The sequence below is a fragment of the Gossypium hirsutum genome, chromosome D05, assembly GCF_007990345.1.
Source record: "Gossypium hirsutum isolate 1008001.06 chromosome D05, Gossypium_hirsutum_v2.1, whole genome shotgun sequence".
NCBI lineage: Eukaryota > Viridiplantae > Streptophyta > Magnoliopsida > Malvales > Malvaceae > Gossypium > Gossypium hirsutum.
Genome location: NC_053441.1, coordinates 5,218,141 through 5,240,258, shown reverse-complemented (window position 1 = coordinate 5,240,258; position 22,118 = coordinate 5,218,141). Strand labels below are relative to the sequence as shown.

General features: G+C 32.5%; 3 protein-coding genes across 4 annotated transcripts; 1 reads left to right on the top strand and 2 right to left on the bottom strand.

Moving 5' to 3' along the window:
- The first annotated feature begins 2,887 nt into the window (after positions 1–2,887).
- Positions 2,888–9,659, top strand: LOC107902800 (histidine kinase 5). Its single transcript, XM_041093256.1, has 12 exons — positions 2,888–5,005; positions 5,322–5,378; positions 5,533–5,760; positions 5,844–5,937; positions 6,043–6,249; positions 6,610–6,740; positions 6,845–6,894; positions 7,124–7,476; positions 7,570–7,673; positions 8,144–8,959; positions 9,157–9,327; positions 9,405–9,659. Exons 1-12 carry the CDS (start codon positions 4,286–4,288, stop codon positions 9,525–9,527), a joined length of 3,054 nt encoding a protein of 1,017 aa, XP_040949190.1. The 5' UTR covers positions 2,888–4,285; the 3' UTR covers positions 9,528–9,659.
- Positions 9,660–9,679: 20 nt separating this feature from the next.
- Positions 9,680–11,486, bottom strand: LOC107906791 (transcription initiation factor TFIID subunit 10). Of its 2 annotated transcripts, XM_016833902.2 has the most exons (6): positions 11,219–11,486; positions 11,068–11,132; positions 10,523–10,585; positions 10,236–10,293; positions 10,110–10,160; positions 9,680–9,957 (listed from the first exon to the last, which is right to left on the bottom strand). In XM_016833902.2, the coding sequence occupies exons 1-6, from the start codon at positions 11,309–11,311 to the stop codon at positions 9,877–9,879; spliced, it is 411 nt and encodes a 136-aa protein (XP_016689391.2). In that variant the 5' UTR covers positions 11,312–11,486; the 3' UTR covers positions 9,680–9,876. The 2 variants fall into 2 exon arrangements, with proteins under 2 accessions (XP_016689391.2, XP_040949191.1); XM_041093257.1 differs by lacking the exon at positions 10,523–10,585 and having other exon boundaries at positions 11,219–11,483.
- Positions 11,487–12,263: 777 nt separating this feature from the next.
- Positions 12,264–15,721, bottom strand: LOC107902801 (uncharacterized protein At1g32220, chloroplastic). The gene is made up of 10 exons (XM_041093255.1): positions 15,503–15,721; positions 15,089–15,206; positions 14,887–14,975; positions 14,306–14,361; positions 14,173–14,228; positions 13,873–13,966; positions 13,565–13,644; positions 13,296–13,338; positions 13,001–13,092; positions 12,264–12,744 (listed from the first exon to the last, which is right to left on the bottom strand). The coding sequence occupies exons 1-10, from the start codon at positions 15,547–15,549 to the stop codon at positions 12,565–12,567; spliced, it is 855 nt and encodes a 284-aa protein (XP_040949189.1). The 5' UTR covers positions 15,550–15,721; the 3' UTR covers positions 12,264–12,564.
- Positions 15,722–22,118: the final 6,397 nt, after the last annotated feature.

The window sequence follows — 22,118 nt, the reverse complement described above, 5'->3', positions numbered from 1 at the left end:
TCAACTAGGTCTTTCTGTTATTAAAACAATTAAATGACACACCACATCTTATATGACATAATTTTAAATAAAAATTAAAAAAAGTAAAATATTAACATAAAACTTTTAAAAGCAAAACTAAAAAAATGATAAACAATAAAGCTTTTGTAAAGGTTTCAAAACCTTCAAAATTAATATTTTTATAATATTATTTTTTATAATAATCATTTTCTTTAAATTTTTTTATTTTAAACTATGCCACATAAAATTTAACATATCATTTCACGGTTAAATTAAATTAAATTAAATATTAGATTTTCACATTAAAATTATGTTTAATTATTTGGCTTTGCCTTTTTCTTCTACCTTTCCCAGAAATCCCACTATTTTAGGTTTTACTTAATTAATCTCCCACAGGCACATTCCCTTTCTTTTCTCTCTGTTTCTTTTACCACATCGATGTTTGAGTTAATTATCACTTATCGCACACATATTTGATTGTGTTAATAGTAAGTTTATTTGAAGAGACGCTGAGATGGTCAAATGAGAGTGTTTCGTCGGATGAATTACTTTAAATGATTCTATTTTCACTCATAAATTATTTATAGTCCGCGAAACATGGATTTGAGTTTAGACCTACACAATTTACCTATATAAATATAAAAGTATTTATTTTATCTTTACTTAAAAAGTAAATTGATTTTGTTTAAAATTAAATTTCTTATCGAAAGCAATAAACCGGAGCTAAGTCCAAAATTGTTTTAGAGGCTGAAATTAAATTATAATTTTTTACAATAATAAAAATGTAATTTCACCATTTTAATAGTCTATATCTTTATAATTTTTAAAAAATTAAATCAAATATTTATCATTTTTAGAGAGACCAATATGCAATTTTACCTTTACTAATTTAAATTTTAAAAAAAAATTAGAGGACACAAATGAATATTTGTGTAAAAACGAATGTAGTATAGAAAGTCACTTAGTAATTTGTGTAAAAACAAATGTAATATATTTGAGAAACCATTATAATTTGTGAGTACTACTAAATTGAGTATAATTAGAGCTTCCAATTACGCTTTTCAATTCTTAGGGGTGAGCGTTAGAGTAATCACACAAGTAATTACACTTAAATTCAATTTTAAAAAGTTATTTTTTATACAAGTTTAAGTTATAAATTTTTATATTATAAACATGAATATGTATGAGTATTTGGGATGATTATGATAAAATATTTATTATATATTATAAAAATAATTTATGTACATTTTATAAAGTTGTAACCAAAACTTATATTATTTAAATGCTAAATATTTTTTTAAAGTTACTACAAAAAGTTTATTATAAAAAATAATAATTGTTGAAATAAGATTATAAAAATTTTGTGATAATTACTAATTATGTTGATGATTTTAATGTTATTTGAACTCTCGAAGAGCTTCAGAATTTGAGATAAAAGATATTAAAAAAACAAAGTTCTATCTAGGGTACCAGTTCAGACAAAATTATTGGACAAGTTGGCTCAAGAATTGTTGAACCGAGCAAAAAGTTGATTGAATTAGACGGTTGAATTGAATTTTTTATTTTTAATATTTTAATAATTTATTTAATTGAACTAGGTAGGCCAATCATACCTATTGAATTGAAGAATCGGTGACCGATTCAACTACCTATTTGGTTCTAAAAACCTTGCCTGATATAACATTTGTTGTAAGCTTGTTAGCAAGATTTAGTTCTTCTCCAACACGTAGACATAAGAATGAAATTAAACATGTATTTAGAAATCTTAGAGAAACTGTATAAGGTTATTTTATTCGAGTGGTTCAATATCTATATTAGTTGGCTATGCCGATACTGAATATTTATCGAATTTACATAAAGGTTGATCTCAAATGAGATATTTATTTGTATGTAGAGTTACCGGCATATCACGACGTTCAACAAAACAGACATTAGTTGTTATCTCTTCAAATCATGCAGAAATAATTACAATGCATGAGAGAAGTTGAGAGTATGTTTGGCTAAAGTTGTTGGCTCAACATATCCAGAAGATATTCAAGGAAAAGATGTTAACTATCTTATATAAAAATAATGCAACGGTGGTGGCTACATCAAAGGTGACAAATCGAAACATATTTTACCAAAATTATTTTTCACTCGTGATATTGAAAAAAATTGATATAAAAGTTCAACAAATTCGTTTTAGTGATAATTTAACGGTAGGCATTGCCAACCACAACATTTGAAAGACTAGTATACAATATTGGAATGCATCCCCTCAAAGATGTAATGTAATGTAGTCACTAGGCAGAGTTTTATTATCAATGTTTGATCAATGTTTTGTCTCAATGAATTTTCTTGATAAAAATTTTAACGAGAAAATTTGTAATATAATATTATTTTCTTATTCTTCTTTTTCCTTCATTAAACTTTTATCCCACTCAATTTTTTCTTATAAAATTTTAATGAAACACATTTTTTACTATGAACATTTAAGAGAGAGCATTGTACAACTCTTAAAATCCTTGTACTTTATTCTTTTGTAACCTTTAAAGAATTTATAAGATACTGTAATTCTTTTACTTATAATTTTGTAACTTATGTGATTAACAACTTAAGACAAAGTATAAATTTATTATATTCCAAGTAAATGATTGAAATATTCTTTAATTATTGTCTAATTTTTTTATTTATTTTACTATAATTCTTTTAGTTTCGTTGATTGCAGATAAATTAAATTGATATTTTAATTTAAAATAATAAAAATTATTATAAATGTATATATTTTTAAAATAAAATAGCTTAAACACCATTATATTGTATCACCTCTGCGCGTGGAATCACACGCCGTTCCATCACGTTACCTAGGCATATTAAAAGGCGGGCGGGGGAAAGGACCAGCGAGGCCAAGGCTCCCTGATTTAAAAAATATCCCCCCTCCTTTCTTTTCCCCCTCCCCATGGTGAGAGGCAGACAACTCCCGGAAAAAAATACACTTCATCCGCAAAATACACTTCCAATAAATAACACCAAAGGACAAGGAAAGGGCCGCTAAGCCATACATAGGAAGTACTAAGTGAACCCAAAAAAAAAAAACCGCCAAGAATCAGAGAATTATCTATTGTTTTTGACCTCCGATCGCACATGGCTCCTTCTCTCCTACATTTTTGTTTTTGTTTTTCTTTTCAGTCACATGCTCTCCTCTCTCTCTCTCACTCGTTTTTCTCTCTCCTCCCGTAACTTGGCCGCTTCAGCCTTTCTTCTTTCCCTTATTTTTTATTTTTGCATTAAAAAAGAGTTATTCATTAGCATTTGAAGGCTGTTGACTGAATATCTGAACAGAAAAGCTGTTCCTCAGATCTACAGTGAAAAATCTATTGAGTTTTGGATGTTCCCGTCAGCCTTTTGCTTGTTCTTCTTGTCCGTCAAGGCTTTGTTCTTTTCAGGATTGGATGTGATTCAATCTCAAGGGTTAGCTTACTAATGTGGTTTGTTTGTATTTGCCTAATCTTAATTGATTGCCTAATTCGCTTTTATTTAAGAAAAAAAGGAAAAACGCGTAGTATGTTGGTTCACTGGGTAAATTTATCATATTTATTGTTGGCGCTGTTTTCGGTTGTTCTGTTTGACGAATCTTACTCTTTTTCCAGCTTCATTTTCTTGAATTCTTATTAAAATTCGACTTTCCTTTTACTTCTGGTTTCGAATGTGATATAATTCAGCTGTTGCTAACGTTCAGTGATCAAAACTTTTAGCCAAATTTACCTTCTGCTCCTCAACATGACTTTGAATCTTCTGATTCCTTTCTCCTGAAAATTTAAAAGCTTTTCTTTTTATCTTTTTAATATGTAAAATTCTATCAACTTTTGGAATTTATATGACCTCCGTCGAATAAAGAGATTTCTACTGTTTATTTCGTCTCCAATTGCTGTTTTTCCGCATCAGTCAACATATCTATTATTTTCTCTCTCTGTTTGCCATGGTTTTCTACAATTTTCTGTTCCAAGAACTGCACATCGTTGTCATGTAATTCGGTTTCAAATAAAATTTGATTTGAAATAAAGTAGTAAGGCTGGAGAAACCTTAGAATCAATTGGTTTATTCTGAAGGCTAAAAGCTCGGTACTTAATATTTCTTAATTTTAAACTTTGCATGGATACATGACATTCTTAAATCAACATTCTTCCGCAGGATCTGTTCTGATTAAAGATGCTTTATAGATCCATACCAGAAGCATAGATTGGTGACCGATTGATGATAATTTGTGTTCTCAACAGTTCAAACAGGTTGTAGTTAAGTGATTTCCATGATTTGTGAGATGGAGACCGACCCAACTGAAGACATGAACGTCGAAGTCCTTTGTTCGATGTGGCCTGAAGATATTGAGCACGAAGCTGGGAAGCAGTTTAATGTAGAAAAGCCAAGAGGTGACCAAGATATGTTGGAGGAGGTAACAATTTTGGGGGAGCCAACTATAGTTGATTTCCAACATCTTATAGAGCTAACTAATTATACAGACAAGGGCTCGTCTCAGTTAGCATACCTTGTAAAACACTGGGAATATAAGCAAGCAAATGCGGTTCGTCTTCTTAGAGAAGAACTTGACAATCTAAGCAGGCAAAGGCAGGAATCTGAGCTCAAGAAATTAGAGATATTGGAGGAACATCGTTTTGAGGAGGAAAGGTATGGAGGAGATAAACGCTCGATTTCCATACTGGATGGCATTTATGATATTTGGCAAGAAGTTCCTCGGAGGAAAAAAAATGTTGTAGTTCCAAGTAAAAGAGTTGAAATTGATGCCGAGTATGATACTGTCATATACTGGAAACAGCGAGCCATGCACTTGGAGAAAATGTTGGAAGCAAGCATGCAGAGAGAGCAGCTACTTAAGGAAAAGTTGCAGGAAAGCATAAAAAATCTGGAAAAACAGTCCTCACCAGTAGAAGAGTTGTCCCAAATTCTTAAAAGAGCAGATAACTTCTTACATTTTGTCCTTCAAACTGCACCGGTTGTGTTCGGCCATCAGGTAATCAAGAGAAATTTAGTGATATAAGAAGCTGCCTCACAATTAAACTTTATTCCATGGACATTCTTAATTCATTGCTTTGAACTTGTGAGTAATGTCAATTTAAAAGTTGTTAAATAGGTTATCTTTTCAGCAGATGAGATATCATCAAACTAATCATTTATGCCAAGAATCCTCATATGCTGATTTGAGCTACTACTCGAATCTTTTGCCTATAACTAGATATCCAACGAGTACAACTTCCAAAATTAGCTGAAGTACGAAGAGACAGTATAATCTTTCAACTAATGAAACTTCCTGTTTGGTCGACTTCCAGGATAAAGAGCTGCGGTATCGCTTTATTTATAACCATTTTCCAAGTTTACAAGAGGAGGTAATTTATTGCACCAGAAGTTCTTATTCAAGGTTTGATAATCTTTTGTTGAAGTATTGGTTGTGAGCACGATTGTTGTTGTAATATAGTTTTTGATTGTAACTTCCTCACCTTCTGCAGTCCCTTTTATTCACAGTAAGTCCCTTTTATTCAGGACATTTTAGGAAAAACAGATGTGGAAATTTTTACTGGATCTGGTGTTAAGGAGTCTCAGGATTTTAAAAAAGAAGTGATGGATAAAGGATTGCCTGCAAAAAGAGAAATCACATTTGAGACAGAACTATTTGGGTCGAAGACATTCTTGATATATGTGGAACCTGTTTTTAGCAAGGCAGGGGAGACTATTGGTATAAATTACATGGGCATGGATATAACAGATCAGGTACATTCTGTTTGTTCATATTGGTTGTTTAAGCTATTAATTGAAATGGAGAAAAATGCGTATTTATGTTTCTGATTGTATAGGTACGGAAAAGGGAAAGGATGATAAAGATACGAGAGGAGATTGCGGTACAAAAGGCAAAGGAAACAGAACTCAACAGAACCATACACATAACAGGTTCATCAACTCAGTGACAATTGAATATTTGTGAATTTCTCTTTTGCTATACCTTTTAAAGCGCTGAATTAACTCTTCTTTGCCTTCTTTTTACACTTTCTCTAGAGGAGACAATGCGTGCAAAACAGATGCTGGCAACCATGTCTCACGAGATAAGATCTCCTCTATCTGGGGTTGTTAGCATGGCAGAGATCTTGGCCACAACGAAACTTGACCGAGAGCAAAGACAATTGTTAAATGTCATGCTATCTTCAGGAGATTTGGTCCTTCAACTTATAAATGACATCCTTGATCTTTCCAAGGTTGAATCAGGTCTGGATTTTACTCCAAAATTGCATGAAAAGCTCAAACCTGTTATTTTTCAATTTTCAACTGTGTATATTAATTTCATAGATCTCATTATTTTGGTCACCACAACTGTTGAGAATGATAATAATACTACTGTTACATAAGAATCAGAACTTGAACAGTGTTTTAGTTATATGTAGCAACAAGGTTGAGAGATCTGGCCTTAAAATGTGATCTTTGTAGTGCATGTTTAGAAAGTTCTATTTCTTATTCACAATCACATCATGCTTTTTTGGCTCAAAATTCGATGCTCTCAATCATGGCAGGTTTTTATTCTCATATATTGGAATTTCTAAATGTATCTTCTTTTCGCTATTTCTTTAGGTGTCATGAAGTTGGAGGCTACAAAATTCCGACCAAGAGAGGTTGTAAAGCATGTTCTCCAGACAGCTGCAGCATCATTGCAAAAGATTCTTACCTTGGAAGGAAATGTGGCAGATGATGTTCCTATTGAGGTAAGAGTCATACGACACATTTCCTTCAAGTTTTTAATTTAAAAATTAAAGTTCCTTTTTTCATCCTCCCCCATTTTGTGGAGCTTTTTATATATTGATTTCAGGTCATAGGAGATGTGCTAAGAATTCGACAAATTCTCACCAACTTAATCAGGTATTGAACTATGAGAAGTCAGGATTTATGTTTGAGGTTTCCTATAGATTATCATGAAAACATTGTTTGTAGCTGATTGTTTAGAGAATTAGATGATATGTGCTTAGTTCTTTTTGTCATTTGGAAAAGAAGGATTCTAACAATTATGCTGAGAAGATCTTCCTGAATTATTACTTCTCATTACTTTAATTTCTTGCATGTTATGTGAACAACCTTTCTTTTTCTTCAGCAATGCGATCAAGTTTACACATGAAGGGAAGGTAGGAGTAAAACTTTATGTAGTACCAGAGCCCCCTTTTGCAAAAGAAGGATCTCAGCACGGGTCTGATGGATCAACTGCTAATCAAACCACAACTAATGTACCAAAAGAAGAGATATGTACATCAACGTCTCAAACTAGCAGTGATCAGAGAGGATTTCATGGTAAGAAACACGAAGGTTCTTGTCAAAACCGTTCTCAAAGTGAACCCGGTACTCCAGTAATGAATGGAAAAATAGATGTAACTGAGGAGCAAGCAGAGTTACCTGAAACAACAGTTTGGATTCGCTGTGATGTATATGATACTGGGATTGGAATACCTGGTACACGAGTATGCTCGCCTTTAATCATTTACATTATCGCAAAAAATCAGAGGTTTTGTTAGAACTTGATACATTCTCCTGTCTCTGTGACAGAAAATGCTTTGCCCACACTCTTTAAGAAGTACATGCAAGTCAGTGCCGATCATGCCCGAAAGTATGGTGGGACAGGACTGGGCCTCGCAATATGTAAACAGCTGGTGAATTCTTCCTTCCATCAACAATAATGTTTTTTCTCCACAATTGATACAGTTGCCTTCCCTCTTCTTGCTTCTGCTTAAAGAACCAGTTTAGCAGATCAGATAATTATGATGTAAATCTCAGTAGGTCTAGTTTAACTAAATATCCTAGTTCTGCAGTTAAGAAAAGCATATAATTTGATATTAGAATATAAATAAATTGTTTCAGAGTCTTCAGCACCTTCTAGTTCCTTTTTAAGACACTGTTGGTTTGCACATGCCAATATATCTGAAGTATTTACTTACAGCTCATTACTATCAACACTGGTAAATTCCTGATCGTTGAAAAGCTGGGAATTTTGTAATTCTATATTTGTCTATGCACATTTTCCTTTACTTGAAATATTTAAGTTGTTGATATTTGCAGAGATTTGATTGATACTCTTACCGGTACAAAACCTAAGTCCTAACATTCCATGCCTTCTCTGCAGGTTGAGTTAATGGGTGGCCGTCTTACGGTGTCTAGCCGAGTGCATTGTGGTTCTACATTTACGTTTATCCTACCTTACAAGGTTTCTCTATCATGTGATCATTCTGATGACTCTGATGACCCGGATGACCTCTCAGATATGGATGATCATGGTGACTCAGATGATGATGCAACGAATGGCTTTTTCCAATTCCAGCCACGTACTTTGGGTTCTCTATTTTCTTCTAATGGATCTAGCAGAACCCAAAAATTATTAGCACATAATATTGGCCATGTAAATTCACATAAAATTAACGGATTCTCAGAGAATTATTGTTCATTTCCCACGAGTAATGGTCAAGCAAAGGAGATGGATTTAGTTGAGGATGCTTGTTCTGTGGCTGAAGCTTTAGAGATATCATCTGAGCCTGAATGTTCATTTAGTCACAGCCCAGACCACGATAGCGAAAGTGCAATTTGCAGAGGCAGGCGTCATCACAATGATGTAAACGCAGAGAACAAAGTTTCTTCCATAGATGTGTCAACTTACTCAGAGACAAGCAGAGAGGTGGATGTGAAAGTGGAGATAAGTGAGCCTCAGCTACCAGCTGAGAGGCAGGGGAGATCTGACAGCGGTTCTCAGTCCACATTAAACACCAGCCAAGAAGTATCAAATTCTATCTCAAAGCCTAAAATCCTCCTGGTGGAAGATAATAAAATTAATGTATTGGTGACACAGTCAATGATGAAGCAGTTAGGCCACACAATAGATGTTGTGAACAATGGTGTCCAAGCTGTCCGTGCTGTTCAGTGCCGTAGTTATGATCTTGTCCTAATGGTACTTCCTTCAGGATCTTTCAATTCCTACCTCTCTTTCCTTCCCTACTGCATATAAGAGTTGCTTTCGATAAGGTTTAAATCTGCTCAAGTTTTACGGTCTGAAAGGTGTAATATCACGTCTGCATTCTAGTTCTGAAAGCTGCATTATTGACTTTAAGAGCTTATTAGCAACCATTTACGAACTCTATCTTGCAGGATGTGTGCATGCCGGTCATGGATGGCCTTCAAGCTACAAGATTGATTCGTTCCTTTGAGGAAACTGGTAATTGGGATGCAGCAGCAAAGGCTGGGATAGAGAGACCTTCAACATCTTCTGATTCATTACAACCAGATTGTACACCTCCAAAGCATACCCCCATAATTGCGGTGAGTTCATCACTTTAACTGCCTCGATAGTCTTCATGTTATGCACACTGATAAAAATATGTTACGTATAAATGCAGATGACTGCAAATGCATTGTCGGAGAGTGCTGAAGAGTGTTTTGCAAACGGCATGGACTCGTTTGTTTCAAAGCCTGTAACTTTCCAAAAACTGAAAGAGTGTCTCGAGCAATATTTGCCTTGATGGAGACACCTCTGTGTAAATTATTGCGATATGTACAGAAAAATGGCAGCATGTTAGGAAAGTTTTGTCAATATATCATCTTCATCTAAGCCATTAGCATTTCATTAATATAGATTGTATAGTTGAATGTCACTTATTTTTCGGGAATGAGGTAACAAAAACTTCTCTTTAGACCACCAATTAACGGGAAAAAAAATGTAATTTTCACATACACATTGACTGGAAATATTATTAGCCACAACCCTGTAAATGTTAATCGAGTCTATTAAGCTGAGCAATCAAGTAAAAAAGGGCCATAAAGGAGGTTTCCAGCAGCATCAACAAAGTAATAACATAATTCTAACTCCAACTATTCATCTCTAGTAGCAGGGTCTATTCCTGTTGAAGGGCTATCGGCAAAATACTCCTGCTGCTTCACATTCACTCCATACTGCTCATTCAAAGAACACAAAATCAAATAATTTCTGGATATCAATCGAAAATGATGAGAGAAATTAATACTCTTTAGTCGTTGAAGACAAAAAACAAAAAGGCATGACCATTTTTTTTTAAAACATCTGAACAAGTCACGGGAATGCCTACCTCACGCAATGACTTGGAGAGGTCGTCCATTGTCAAGATTAGGCGTTTATCCTGTTGCAACAACAGGGTCAGACATACCGAGAAAGGAATTCGGAAACTTTAAAAACAAGCATCAAAGGATATCACCTTTTGCTGCTTCTCCCTTTTGTCCTTCACTACTGCAGCCTGTCTTGCCTTGCAATGCCTACATTATTAGGATCGAAAATTGTCATAATCAAACTAACTTTGACACGAGCGAATCCAAACTGATACTACCCAAAAGATTTACTCTTTTCTATAAACATTTCCATTGCACATAAGAAAAGCTTCATGGAAAAAACACACAGAGGAATAAAAGTTATGCAACACTATTTTGTTCCTTCATGGAAAAAACACACAGAGGAATAAAAGTTAAAAAGTATTTGGTGCCATACTGAAGTGCATCGTTTGCAACCTCTGCAACGAACTTTTGAGTAGCAACAGCTACAAGCCTTATTCTGCAAAAGCAAAATATAAAGCTAGAATTAATGGAAAAATCATGCCCAACACACCACTCTTTTTCTTTTAACAGTAGAACCGCAAGCAATATAGCAACCGTATAAAGCTTCTTTCTTTTCTTTTGGATTTTGCGGACTACATGAAATTAGTGGTTTGCATCTGTCTCATTTTTCGTCACAAAGTACAGTAATTGAAGTTTGTAGGGTGACTCCGAAGGCAACCGATAATTAAATTGAAGGATTAAATTTTCCATTACCCGGAACCCTAGAACCATCTTAACGAACGATAAGAACCCCTATTCGAGGAAAGCAAGATTGAAATTAGGACTCTTTATCATGAAGACCAATAAAAGCTGTAAAGATTAACTGAAATTTTTATAAATAAAAGAAAATACTTTCTTGAAAATTTCCGGTTGGGCAGCTAAACAGAGGATAAAAGGAAATGGGAAGTAAAAAAAAAAAAAGGAGAGAGAAAAACCTACAATCGAACATCGGGACATTGAAAACCACTCTTGGCTAAGTAATGTTCCACCAGTTCGTCAGGTATCTGCAATGAATTTTGAAAAAAAAAAAGTTCAGAAACGTAATTATAGGAATTCCCTTCTTTTGAAGAAAAAAAAGAAAAACGAGTACAGTGGGAGTGTAATCCATGAGAGAAGCAAGGAAATCGGAGAGAGCAGAGTCATCATCATGCTTCCCATCGTTGGATTGCCGATTATGATTCATTCTCTATTTCCTTTCCCCTTCCTCTGTTGCTTCTTCCAGTCCTTCACTGCCTTTATCACTATGGGAAACTGCTTCGTGTTTCTTTTTCTCCCGGCAAGAAGATTCATTTAATGGAGCTTTCTTAAATTTGATTTTTTGTTCTCATTGGGTACTCATACCGGACTCCTACAAGCCCCAAATGCTCCTGCTAATGCTACTATAATTTAAATATTATTAAATTAATCTATTGAATCAAATTATTTTTTTGTCGTTAAAAATAATTAGATTAAATTAAATTTTAATAAAATTATCATTTACGGTTAAAAAAAGTCTGTTAAATAAAATTTTATTTTGAAAACCTTTATGTGGATGAAATATTTTGTTTAGAGTTAAACTGTAAATAAAAAATAACAAAGTTATTTTTTAAACAATAATTATTGATTTTATTTCGATTTGATCTTATTTTATTCTTTTTAATTGTATATTGATTAAATTAATTTATTTAATAATAGAGAGATTAAATTAATTCTGTGTATCAATAATAAAAGGACTTATCAGATAGTTTGACCTAATAATAAAAGTAAGAGAGCAAGGTAAAATGTGTCCAAAAATCCAACACAACCTTCGTTATTACAAGTTAGTTTCGCATTGGTTCTAATCATATCAGTCATTTTAATATTGAAGTAGAACAATCAATCCTTTTTGACATTAGTGAAAATATCGACATGTATTAATTATACTGATTCATTTTCCTCAACTGCAATCACACCAATCGACACATCGCACAACGAAGCATAATATATAACACTATTAATTTCACCATTTATAATAATAAATAATAAAATTTAAAGTTGGACTTTAAACTTTTAACTAATTTAATAAATATTTTCGATCTCATTTATTTAATATTTTTATGAATAAAATATTAATAAATTCCAAAAGATGTTCTGAAACAGAGCAATACGCATATATAGTAAAGAAAAGACCTTTTTATATTTAGTATGGAGATAAAGGGAGATTTTTTGTTGAGTAAAATCATGAGAAGGCTTAATTCGAAAGCACAAAACAGCCTTTTTTAAATTTCTTCTACTATAATAGAGGCTAATGCCTGAATTTTTTATTGAACCCGAGTGAGTGGGCTATTGACCTTGTTTCCTTCACTCTCTTAAACGCAGCAGCGACCATCACAAGAATTTACAATCCTCCACTTAAATACCTTCAATAGCTTTATACTGAAAAAAAGGAAACAACGCAAACCTCAAATTTCAACTCATCTATCTTGACATTTGCTGGCTAAATCGTTGTATTCCATAGACATCTACGATGCCTGGGGGGAAAACTGGATCTGTTGCTGCTCTCACTGCAACCTTGGCAACTGCCGTAACATTAACGGGAGGAGTGAACAAGGGTCCAACTAGTGGTAGCTGGTTCAATGGTTTTGCATGTTGAAGAACCTGCAGTGATACAAGTGATCTCATTAGTTGATAACTTCAAACACAAATTTCCACGAAAGCTTATGCACCAACATGGATCGTTGCAGTTAACCTAGGCGCACTTCATCACGCATCAAATGCCCGATTACTCTCACCTACTCCCTACAAACTAGGAGGCATCATTGGACCCATTCATTTTGCTGGTTTAGGTCAGGGGACAGATCAAATGAATACTACATTCAGAAGGCAAGTAAAATTTAAAACCACATGGATTTACCATTTCCAGTGGTGAACCAATAACGCCTAGAGGTAACTTCATACTTCCAACAGTGCGAGTTCCATGAATGAAGCCAGGCCTCAAAATCACTCCTGCAATAGAAAATGCAAAATCTTTAAAGGGTAAAGGACCATAACTACTAGATGATGATAGTTTCATGTTATTACTAGCAAGCTACCAGCCAAACCAAAACTATCAGAGCTTACTATTAGCAATAAAAGAGGAAATAAGAAGCAATGTGGAAGTTAGGTGCAGAATATTGCACAAATTACAGCAAGTGAATCACAAAGCCCACCTCCATACGGAAATTTCGTGAGTAACTCTGTCTCAGCAGCTCTCTACACCAAACAGGACAAGAAAAAGAGAATTTTCCATCAGCAGGCGGTCCACAAGACTTCTTGAGCCACATATTCCATCAGTTATCAAAATAAAAGTTTTCAATGTACATGCTAATCTACCACTTTTTGAGCAGAATGCTAAGAATAAAATCACACAATAATGTTATGCAAAATAGACACCTGAGCAAATGGTCATCAGGAACCGAGAGCAAAGAGAAAAGTGTACCTTCCCCTCGTAATATCCTTTAAGTAAATAGTTTGCCAAGCCAAAATCAGCAGCGGAGATATAAACAAATCTTTTCACACCTGAAAGCAAAATATAAAAAGTCAACCCCAACAGAAACAAGGTAAAAAGTCCAAGAAGAAGTTACTGGTGGCAATCGCCCAGAAATAAAAATGAAAAGCACACAGAAACAAAACACTGACACATTTTGAAGTTTTCGTTAATTTTTTCTCCCTTTCCCTTTTCTTTTTCCCAGAAGGGGTGAAGTTAGTCACAAAAGGAGACACATCACAGATCAATAATCTATATACCTTTATCTCCAGCAGCTCTGATAGCATTGATGTTTGCAGTCCCATTAATCTTATACATATATGAATTAGATCCAAAACCGCCAATGCAAGAGATCTAAAAAATTAAACTTAATTAGCAGGAAAAAAAGAGAATGTCAAAGAAGAGAGTAAGATTCAAATTGAATTGCAAGTAACCAGGAAAATTGTAATATGAATGCCATAATTAAAATATGGAACCATTGTGTATAGCCGTGCAAGTAAATTTAGCTCAGATTTGATTTTTGGATGTTAGGTCATCTGCAGAATTAAGGGACTACATACAACAGATGTAACTCCATCCAGAGCTTCCTTCCACGAATCAGAAGAAAGAAGGTTCCCTGATTGGAAGTAACATGTTAGCTATGTCACAATGTGTAACCAATAACACCTAGCAAAGCAAATAAAGGAAAGAAACCTTTATGCCATGTCACATTCTTAGCCCAAGAGTCATGTAAAGATGATCCGCCAGACCTAATAGAAAGAAGCAACCAAATTAAGGGGTTGAAGAAATACCAGTAATTGACGAAAATGGAAAGCAGCAGAAAAATATAAGGTATCTTCACATACAAATGATGTAGGGTATCATTACCTAGGCTCTAAATTTTGATCATTGTACTAGAAAGCATTAGCGTAATGAGCAGAGCATATTTGTAACAAGAACAGGAAGCATATCATGGGGGATGGTAAATAAGCAATCTTTGTAATACAGATGCAAATAACAGCAGAAAGCGTCCAGATGAATATTTCCAGCTAAAGAGTACAAAATTAGATGCCCCTAAAGCTAAAAGGACTGGTCACTTTCCATGATATTTGAAAATTTAATTCTGAAAAACATTGTATAACAATCAGAAATTTGAAATTTCTTATGTACTCTCATCATGCAAGATAACATAGTTGCAAACTCCATTAGTTCATGAGCTTCATTACTAAACCGAGCCCACATGAGAAATAAACATAATGTTCTATAAAGAAATCCTGGAAATAAAATTAGAATACCTGCTGAGGCTTGCAACAGCCAGACCACGGTTCAAAGCTTCCCTACAGATATGGGAGCCAACAAATCCATTTCCACCCAACACAAGCAGCTGAAATGAACAATATAACAATAAGTCGAAAGTAATGCATGCACAATAATAAATTAAAAGAACCCGACATTAATAAAATGACTATATATAGGTCCAAAAGTTCTAACTAGCACCTTCTCAGAAGGAGGAGGAGGTACATTCACGGTCTCTGCTTCTTCAACTTTAAAAGGCTCATCAATCTTGTTAGACTCTGTTGAAAGAAATCTTCCATTCTTGGGTCCACCCATTGCACTGTTTTATTGCAAAGGAGAAGCCGTGCAAATAAAAAATAAAAATTCTTAATCCATTCGGCAACAATAAAGAACAAAAATTTTCAACTTTTTCATCTCCACAGAACAAAACCTATGCTAACATTATAGTCCAATCAGAGGAATTCAGATTCCGACAAATGGAAAAGAAAATAAAGAACCGTGTATAGGTTCTTACAGTTCATGAATGGTCGAATTCGAATATGTAGCTGAAGAATCTAAAGAATCTAACCGTAACAAATACGAATCAAAGAAGCAGAAGAAAGAATATGAACTTACGAGAGTCTAGAGAGTGAGAGTCTGGAATAGATCAACCGTGTAGCCATGGATTGGAGCTTATTTCAAAATACTAGTGGTATTTTCGATCGTTCTCTTTTGTGAATTTGAATTTTTCTGAAACCTTGCTTCACAAATTGGAGGTTGCTTTTTTCAGCATCTATGAGAAAAAGGGCAAAAGTCTCTAATAAAACTCGGGCACGCAGGACAGGGGAAGTACACATGGCGTGTAACCGTAACGACAGGTAGGGTAGTATATGTGGCTCATTTTTAGCCTATAATTAAAGAGTATTTCAGGGCTAGGTTTGGGTATTAGTGGGTGGGTCCAAAAGCTCGCCTACATGAACCAGTTTTGTAGTGATAAATTTGGGTTTAATTATTGGGCTACGTAACGTTAGGGATCCAAAATGGCTTCAATTTATTTAAAATATAGTTTTTAATATGATATTTAAAAATAAATTTAGTTTCTTTTAATATACTTAAATTTTAATTTGATATCTGATTTTTAATATTTTTTATACAATTAAATCTTAAGTTCACACAATTCAATACACGCTACAGTGTCATACAAGCGAATTTGAAGATTGAATTCTCATCTCGGGCACGACTAAATTCTTTTTCGGTTAATAAATTTACTTCTTGAGTTCTTTAATATTTATTAGTAAAACATTTAAATCTAATAATATCTATCTATTAATTAGTTAAAGTTATATGTTAAGTATTAATATATAGAGATTAATATCTTTATGTTACTAGAATTTTATAAATAAAAAATAAAAAAAAAATATTTTTCACAAGTAATTAAAAACATATAGAACCTAATGTAGATAATATTATTAAGTTATTTCTAAATTGAGAACAACTATAAAACTAAATTAGTAAACATAAAAGGTGAAAGGACTTATAAAAAATACACAGGGATTTAAGTTGCAATTAACTCATCACTTATCTTTTAGATATAAAATTGTGCCAGTCGTTAATATTTTAACTATACCAGCAAAGCTTTGTTCCTTTTTCTTTTCAAGGAAAGCCTTACTTTACTATAAAGGTGATCATGGCTTGGGCTATCCGGCCTGGCCCGACGGCTTGCCCGAAAAATGAGAGGGTTCAGATAAAAATGTAGGCCCAAAATATGAGTTTGGGTAAAAAAATTAGGCCCGTTTAGAAAACGGGTAGGACTCGGGTAAAACTTTTTTGGCCCGGGCCTATTAAATATATATTTTTATTTTTAATCAAATATATATATTTAATATGGGCCGGGCCGGGCTCAAGCTTAGTAATTTTCTCTTGGGCGGGCTTAGATAAATTTTTAGGCCCATATTTTGGACTGGGCCAGGCTCGAGCCTAAAATTTTGTATAGGCCCGGCCCGACCCATGATCACCTCTGATGAAATTGATATAACAAATGAATTAAGTATCAAAATAATTGAAAATTACTAAAATACTCTTTTATATATAAAATGAGTTTATTACTTTTATTAGGGTTCCTTTTATATTTTTATATAGAATTAATAAAAATTTAATTATTATGAAATTTAAATTCATAATACAATTAATTTAAAATATTTAATTTTACCACTTTAATCAAGCATTATTTAATTTTTTTATAAATTTCAACAAATAATTTTAATTGAACTTAAATTTTGAAATTTAAAAAAAATAAAAAGATTAAATTTTTAAAAATTAAAATATAAAAAATAATTTCTAAATTTAAAAAATATATAAAGAAAACCGCAAAAACAATGGTCAGTCAGGACCAAGTGAGCAGGGGAAATTCTATGATTGGAAGATAAATGAATGGACTACTTTAGTTTTGCTGGCAGAAAAGAAAAGCTTGGGCCGCCTGCTTCCGTTCTATCCTTGAGTTTTTGTGCTGGCTTTATTTAACAATGCTCGAATCCCTAGTCATTTATTTTTTTCAAGGAAAAATGGTTGTTTTTAAATTATTATTTTTCCTGTTACGGTTGGGAAATGGACCAGGTTCAATTAGAAACCACCGTTTATTTTCAACTACTTATCTCAAAGAACTGCCAGCTAGAATTTGAAAATTTAGTGCATGATTTTATGCCAACCTAGCAATGTCTTTTTAAGTATTTCTCTAGGTTATTTAGTTAGTTATAAAAGAGAGTGATGGCAGGTGGATAGAAAAGAAATTAAGTTGTTTTACTTTGTTGATATTAATTTTGTTGTCAGTATAAGATAACGTAATTTTGAGTGTGTTAAAATACATTTCTTCTTCTATTTAAGAGTTGAGAAGAAATTATATGTAATTTTAAGTACATTTGTATATTAAAAAAATTAAATTATTTGGATTTTGAGGTTAATCGCTTTAAATGCCTTCAAAGTATTGATTTAAACTTTAAAATATTTTAATTAAGTATTAAAAGTATCAATATTTTTATTAATCATGTCTTTTTGTGGACTTATTTACCAATCTAAGTGTTAAATATTAATTTGAACATGATATTGAGCATATTTAGTCATGTCCTTTTTTTTCTCTCTCTAAAAGGTACACACATCAAAATTTTCTATACAATAGTCATACACATGTTTACAATATAGTGAAAGAAAGGGATTGTATCACAATAATCCACAATTTGCTTATGATTAAACCCAGTTAGGATAGTTCTTGTAATACCATAAAAATTTTTACAGTAAGATATTATTTTTGATATAATAAAATAAGAAAATAAAGCGACAAAAAAGGGAAATTTTGGAGTTATATCAACATTGGGAAGTATATTATGACATATTAGTTCAAGAAAGGATTAAATCGCAAAAGTGAGAAAAATTTTGTTGCCCAAGAGTAAATACTTAAAATTTGAATGGTTAAAGTGTGAATATGAAAAAGTTGAAGGACCAATGGTGTAAATATTTTAAGGGTGGAATGATCTAGAAACTAAGGAAAATCGATGGATTAGGACCAAATTGAAAAAGGTGAAGAATTTTGAGGGACTACATCGCAATTTTATAAAATTAAGTGATGACTCAAGGATGAAATTTTAAAACATCATAAGGGCAAAATGGTCAATTAGAAGAGAGAAATCTAGAAGATAATGATGATCTTGGAGATATTTTAGATTAATTAAATAAATAAATATTAGTTTATTAATATTTTAATTTAATTTTTAAATGATATTTTATTATTATTTTATTTAGTATATATATAAGAAAAGGAAGATGAAGAATCATCCAACCCACCATTTTTTCCATGCACCAACGTGAGAAAAAGAGAGAAAGAAAGAAGATTTTATTTTTTTTACAATTTGGTCTTTCCACAAAAAATTTACTATTTTCATCTAGAAATCAAAAGAATTTCCATATCCATCAAGAGAGAAAGATAACAAGGAGACTATGGGGAGCTAGAATATCAAGTTAGATTCAAGAAAGAGAAGCTGGAGGAGAGAGAAAATCAAGTTAAATATTGAAATCAATATGACAAGGTAAGAACATCAATATTTTAATATATTTTTAAGTTTGATATTATTGAAAAAGTATGGAAATGATGTTAATGTAAAGTTTTCGTAGATATGGTCCTATGTTCTTGATATGTTAGTGAAGAGAAAATAAGAGAAAGTGATGAGAAATAATGTAGAGAATGAAAATAAGGGTGTTATAAACATGGTAATAAACATCTTACACTAAAACAGTTTTGGGCAACAACAGTAGACTAATTTTGAAAAATCACCATAAATTATGGAAATCGAATTAGAGAATTAAAAAAATATGGAATTAAATCTTATTAAGTCTAGTTTCTCATAGAAGAAACGGTGTAAGTAATGAAATTGTAAATCATGAGATATAATAAATTTTGTGAGACAAGATCAGAATGAATTTGGGTTCCCCTATTCTGACTTTGGAAACTCATAAAAAAATGAATAAAAATAATTAGAGGGTTAAATTTATATGTTTAAAATCCTGAATGAGTTTATTTTCAATAGAAACAAACGAGAACATCATCCAAATTTTGTAAAAAGAGATAATTGATTTTTAGTGAAGAGGGGTCGAAACTGTCAAATAATGAAACAGGGGAAACTTTAAAGAATAAACTGTATTTATTGGATAAACCAAAAATTCTGAAAATTTTATGGCAAGAAGATATGTGAGTCTAGTTTGAGAGAAAATTTTCATATCTCAATTCTGAGTTCTGTAGCTTAAGATATAATTAATTTAGTGACTATGACTCAAGTGAATAGCTTGTTATGAGTAAACAAGTAAATAGTGGTATTATGTATATATCAAGGATGTGGAATGGAGTGAAAGAGGAGGAAAAATATATGTGAATATTCAACTAATATGAGTTTATTTTAAAATAGCTAATTTATATGTTTTAGGTTTAGGGACTAAATTGAATAAAAATAAAATTTTAAGGATAATTTTATAAAAATGTCAAAAATGACCAAATTGTATGAAATGAATTTTTTATTATTTAAATTAATAAATTGAATGAAATATTAATTTAGATCAAGATTGGGTAGAAATTCGAGAAAAATGAAAAATTACCAAAATGTCTCTGAATTTTGGTATTTTTGCAATTTAGCCCGGTAAGTTCGTATAACTTGAATTATATTCTTAAATGCTTGAAATGTATGTTATTTGATGTGAATATGATTTGAATGTTCATTGTATGAAAATTGATGAAACATTGGTATATTTGATAAAAAGGGAAAGAAATCCCGGTTAAATGGAAGGAAAATTCGATGGATCTCTGAAAAGGAATTAACGGTAAAAAAAGGATCTGACTCGGACGGGTGATCCTATCCTGATATAGCCCTCCCAAAGAATATGTGAAAAATGGATTTAGCCCAGACGGGTAATCCGAATTAGGGTCTGAATTTAGCCTGGACTGATAATTCAGATCCAAGCTCATTAGAGTAATTGTCATTGCAGGGGATTTAGCCTGGACTGGTAATCCCGACAATACTCTATGAGTTTATATTACAGGGGATTTAGCCTGGACTGGTAATCCCGCTGTAAGGATGAGGTTCGCGGGAGTGTGCTCTCTGAAATGGAAATGTACGCACATGAATATGATTTGACGGACTCAGATTTGTACACTAAAAGTGTACCTCTGAAAATCCATCGAATTTTTGAGAAATTCAACGGGATAAATATGAAAAATAATAAGGGTAATAGAAAACATGGAATTGAATTATTATTGGAAATATATTATCAAATTTAATACCCAGTTTGGATTGAACGCGGGATTGAGTACAATCATTCTGTGCCACTGGATGAATTGACGGATAAGACCATAACTGGGTTATGGCATTACAAATGTAAAAGGATGAATTGACGACAAATTACCTAAGTAAATCGAGGTTTAGCATTTGTTGCAGACTTTCGTGTTTACTATCTATTTAGCTCTCATGAGCTTAAGTTTAGCCTTCGGGCTTCTGAAAACGATGTACTCATATCCGTAAGTTGTTCTTCGAAAGTTGTTCTTCGAAAGGTAAAATATCGGGAGTTGTCTTGAATGGTAATATAATTATTTATATGATGCATTGAATTGGTAAGTATTAAAGGGAAAATATGCTACTGCTCATGAAAAAATATTAAGGTTTAAATTAAGCAATTTTCTTATGAAATGACTTATCATGTGATCAATTCGGGAAAGGCTTTGGGTAAATGCACTAGCTTGTGACCATGGTTGAATGATATGTTTATGACTTGTGTGACATGCATACGGAACAAGCGTGGAAAGTAAAGAAATGCAAATGAAAATAAAGGAATTATCAAGAGTTAAAGTTATATAAAATCCTACTAAGCTTGGGATAATATGTTTAAGTGATACTGTGGATTTATTCACATTGTAAGTTGATGAATATAGCTTCATGGGTATCGTTGTATCAATATTGGGTTATCCTTAATATGTATAGATTTCATATTTTAAAAGAACTGATATGATTAAAGACTACACGAGCTTACTAAGCATTCATTACTTACGTCTTTGTTTTTTTTATTTACCCTACAGATTAATGGAAGCTCGATTGGATTGGAAACTTGTCGGAGATATATCACACTATCCATTGATTTTATTGGTAATTTTGGATGATTTGATTTTAATTATAATGACATGTATAAGCTAATTTAGCCAACGTTGGCTCACTAATTTTTGATTTTGGTTGGTTTCAAATATGAATGCTAGATGAAATGAAATGTCTGAAAATTAATTTGTAAATTTCGGTAATGCTCCGTAACTGTTCCGGCGACGGATTCGGGTTAGGGGTGTTACAGTTCTAACCTCTCATAGTGTTTTTATTGATTTTTAAAAAAATTCATTTCTATGAAAAATATATATATCAATGTATTTTTGCTTATTTTAAATTTTACTTGATTTGTAAATTGATATTTCTTTATCTTTTTAGGCAATATTAAATGAGGCTTGTCTAATTTAGTATCCCTTAAAGTTAGATTAAAGTGTTTATTAATTACTATAATAACTTGTTGATACAAAGAATCAATAAGGAAAAAAGTTGGTAAGGTGCAAAAGGCGAACAGATGTCAAAGAGAAGTAGTAAAGGAGGAGAAAAGGCGAGAAAGATTGCTTGTAGAGTAGAGTGTGAAAATTGTAACATAGGCCTATTTATTGAACTAGAGAGCTTTTATACGAGAGACA

What these genes read in the sequence shown, in the direction of transcription:
- LOC107902800 (XM_041093256.1), top strand. Translation starts at nt 4,286, where the DNA reads ATGATTTGTGAGATGGAGACCGACCCAACTGAAGACATGAACGTCGAA. An exon ending in TACTGGGATTGGAATACCTG is followed by an intron (nt 7,477 to 7,569) that starts GTACACGAGTAT and finishes TCTCTGTGACAG; the next exon opens with AAAATGCTTTGCCCACACTC. An exon ending in TCGCAATATGTAAACAGCTG is followed by an intron (nt 7,674 to 8,143) that starts GTGAATTCTTCC and finishes CCTTCTCTGCAG; the next exon opens with GTTGAGTTAATGGGTGGCCG.
- LOC107906791 (XM_016833902.2), bottom strand. Translation starts at nt 11,311, where the DNA reads ATGAATCATAATCGGCAATCCAACGATGGGAAGCATGATGATGACTCT. An exon ending in GTTGCAAACGATGCACTTCA is followed by an intron (nt 10,294 to 10,522) that starts GTATGGCACCAA and finishes CTAATAATGTAG; the next exon opens with GCATTGCAAGGCAAGACAGG. An exon ending in AAAGGGAGAAGCAGCAAAAG is followed by an intron (nt 10,161 to 10,235) that starts GTGATATCCTTT and finishes TTGTTGCAACAG; the next exon opens with GATAAACGCCTAATCTTGAC.
- LOC107902801 (XM_041093255.1), bottom strand. Translation starts at nt 15,549, where the DNA reads ATGGCTACACGGTTGATCTATTCCAGACTCTCACTCTCTAGACTCTC. An exon ending in AAGGATATTACGAGGGGAAG is followed by an intron (nt 13,339 to 13,564) that starts GTACACTTTTCT and finishes TGTTTGGTGTAG; the next exon opens with AGAGCTGCTGAGACAGAGTT. An exon ending in TTGGTTCACCACTGGAAATG is followed by an intron (nt 12,745 to 13,000) that starts GTAAATCCATGT and finishes GTATCACTGCAG; the next exon opens with GTTCTTCAACATGCAAAACC.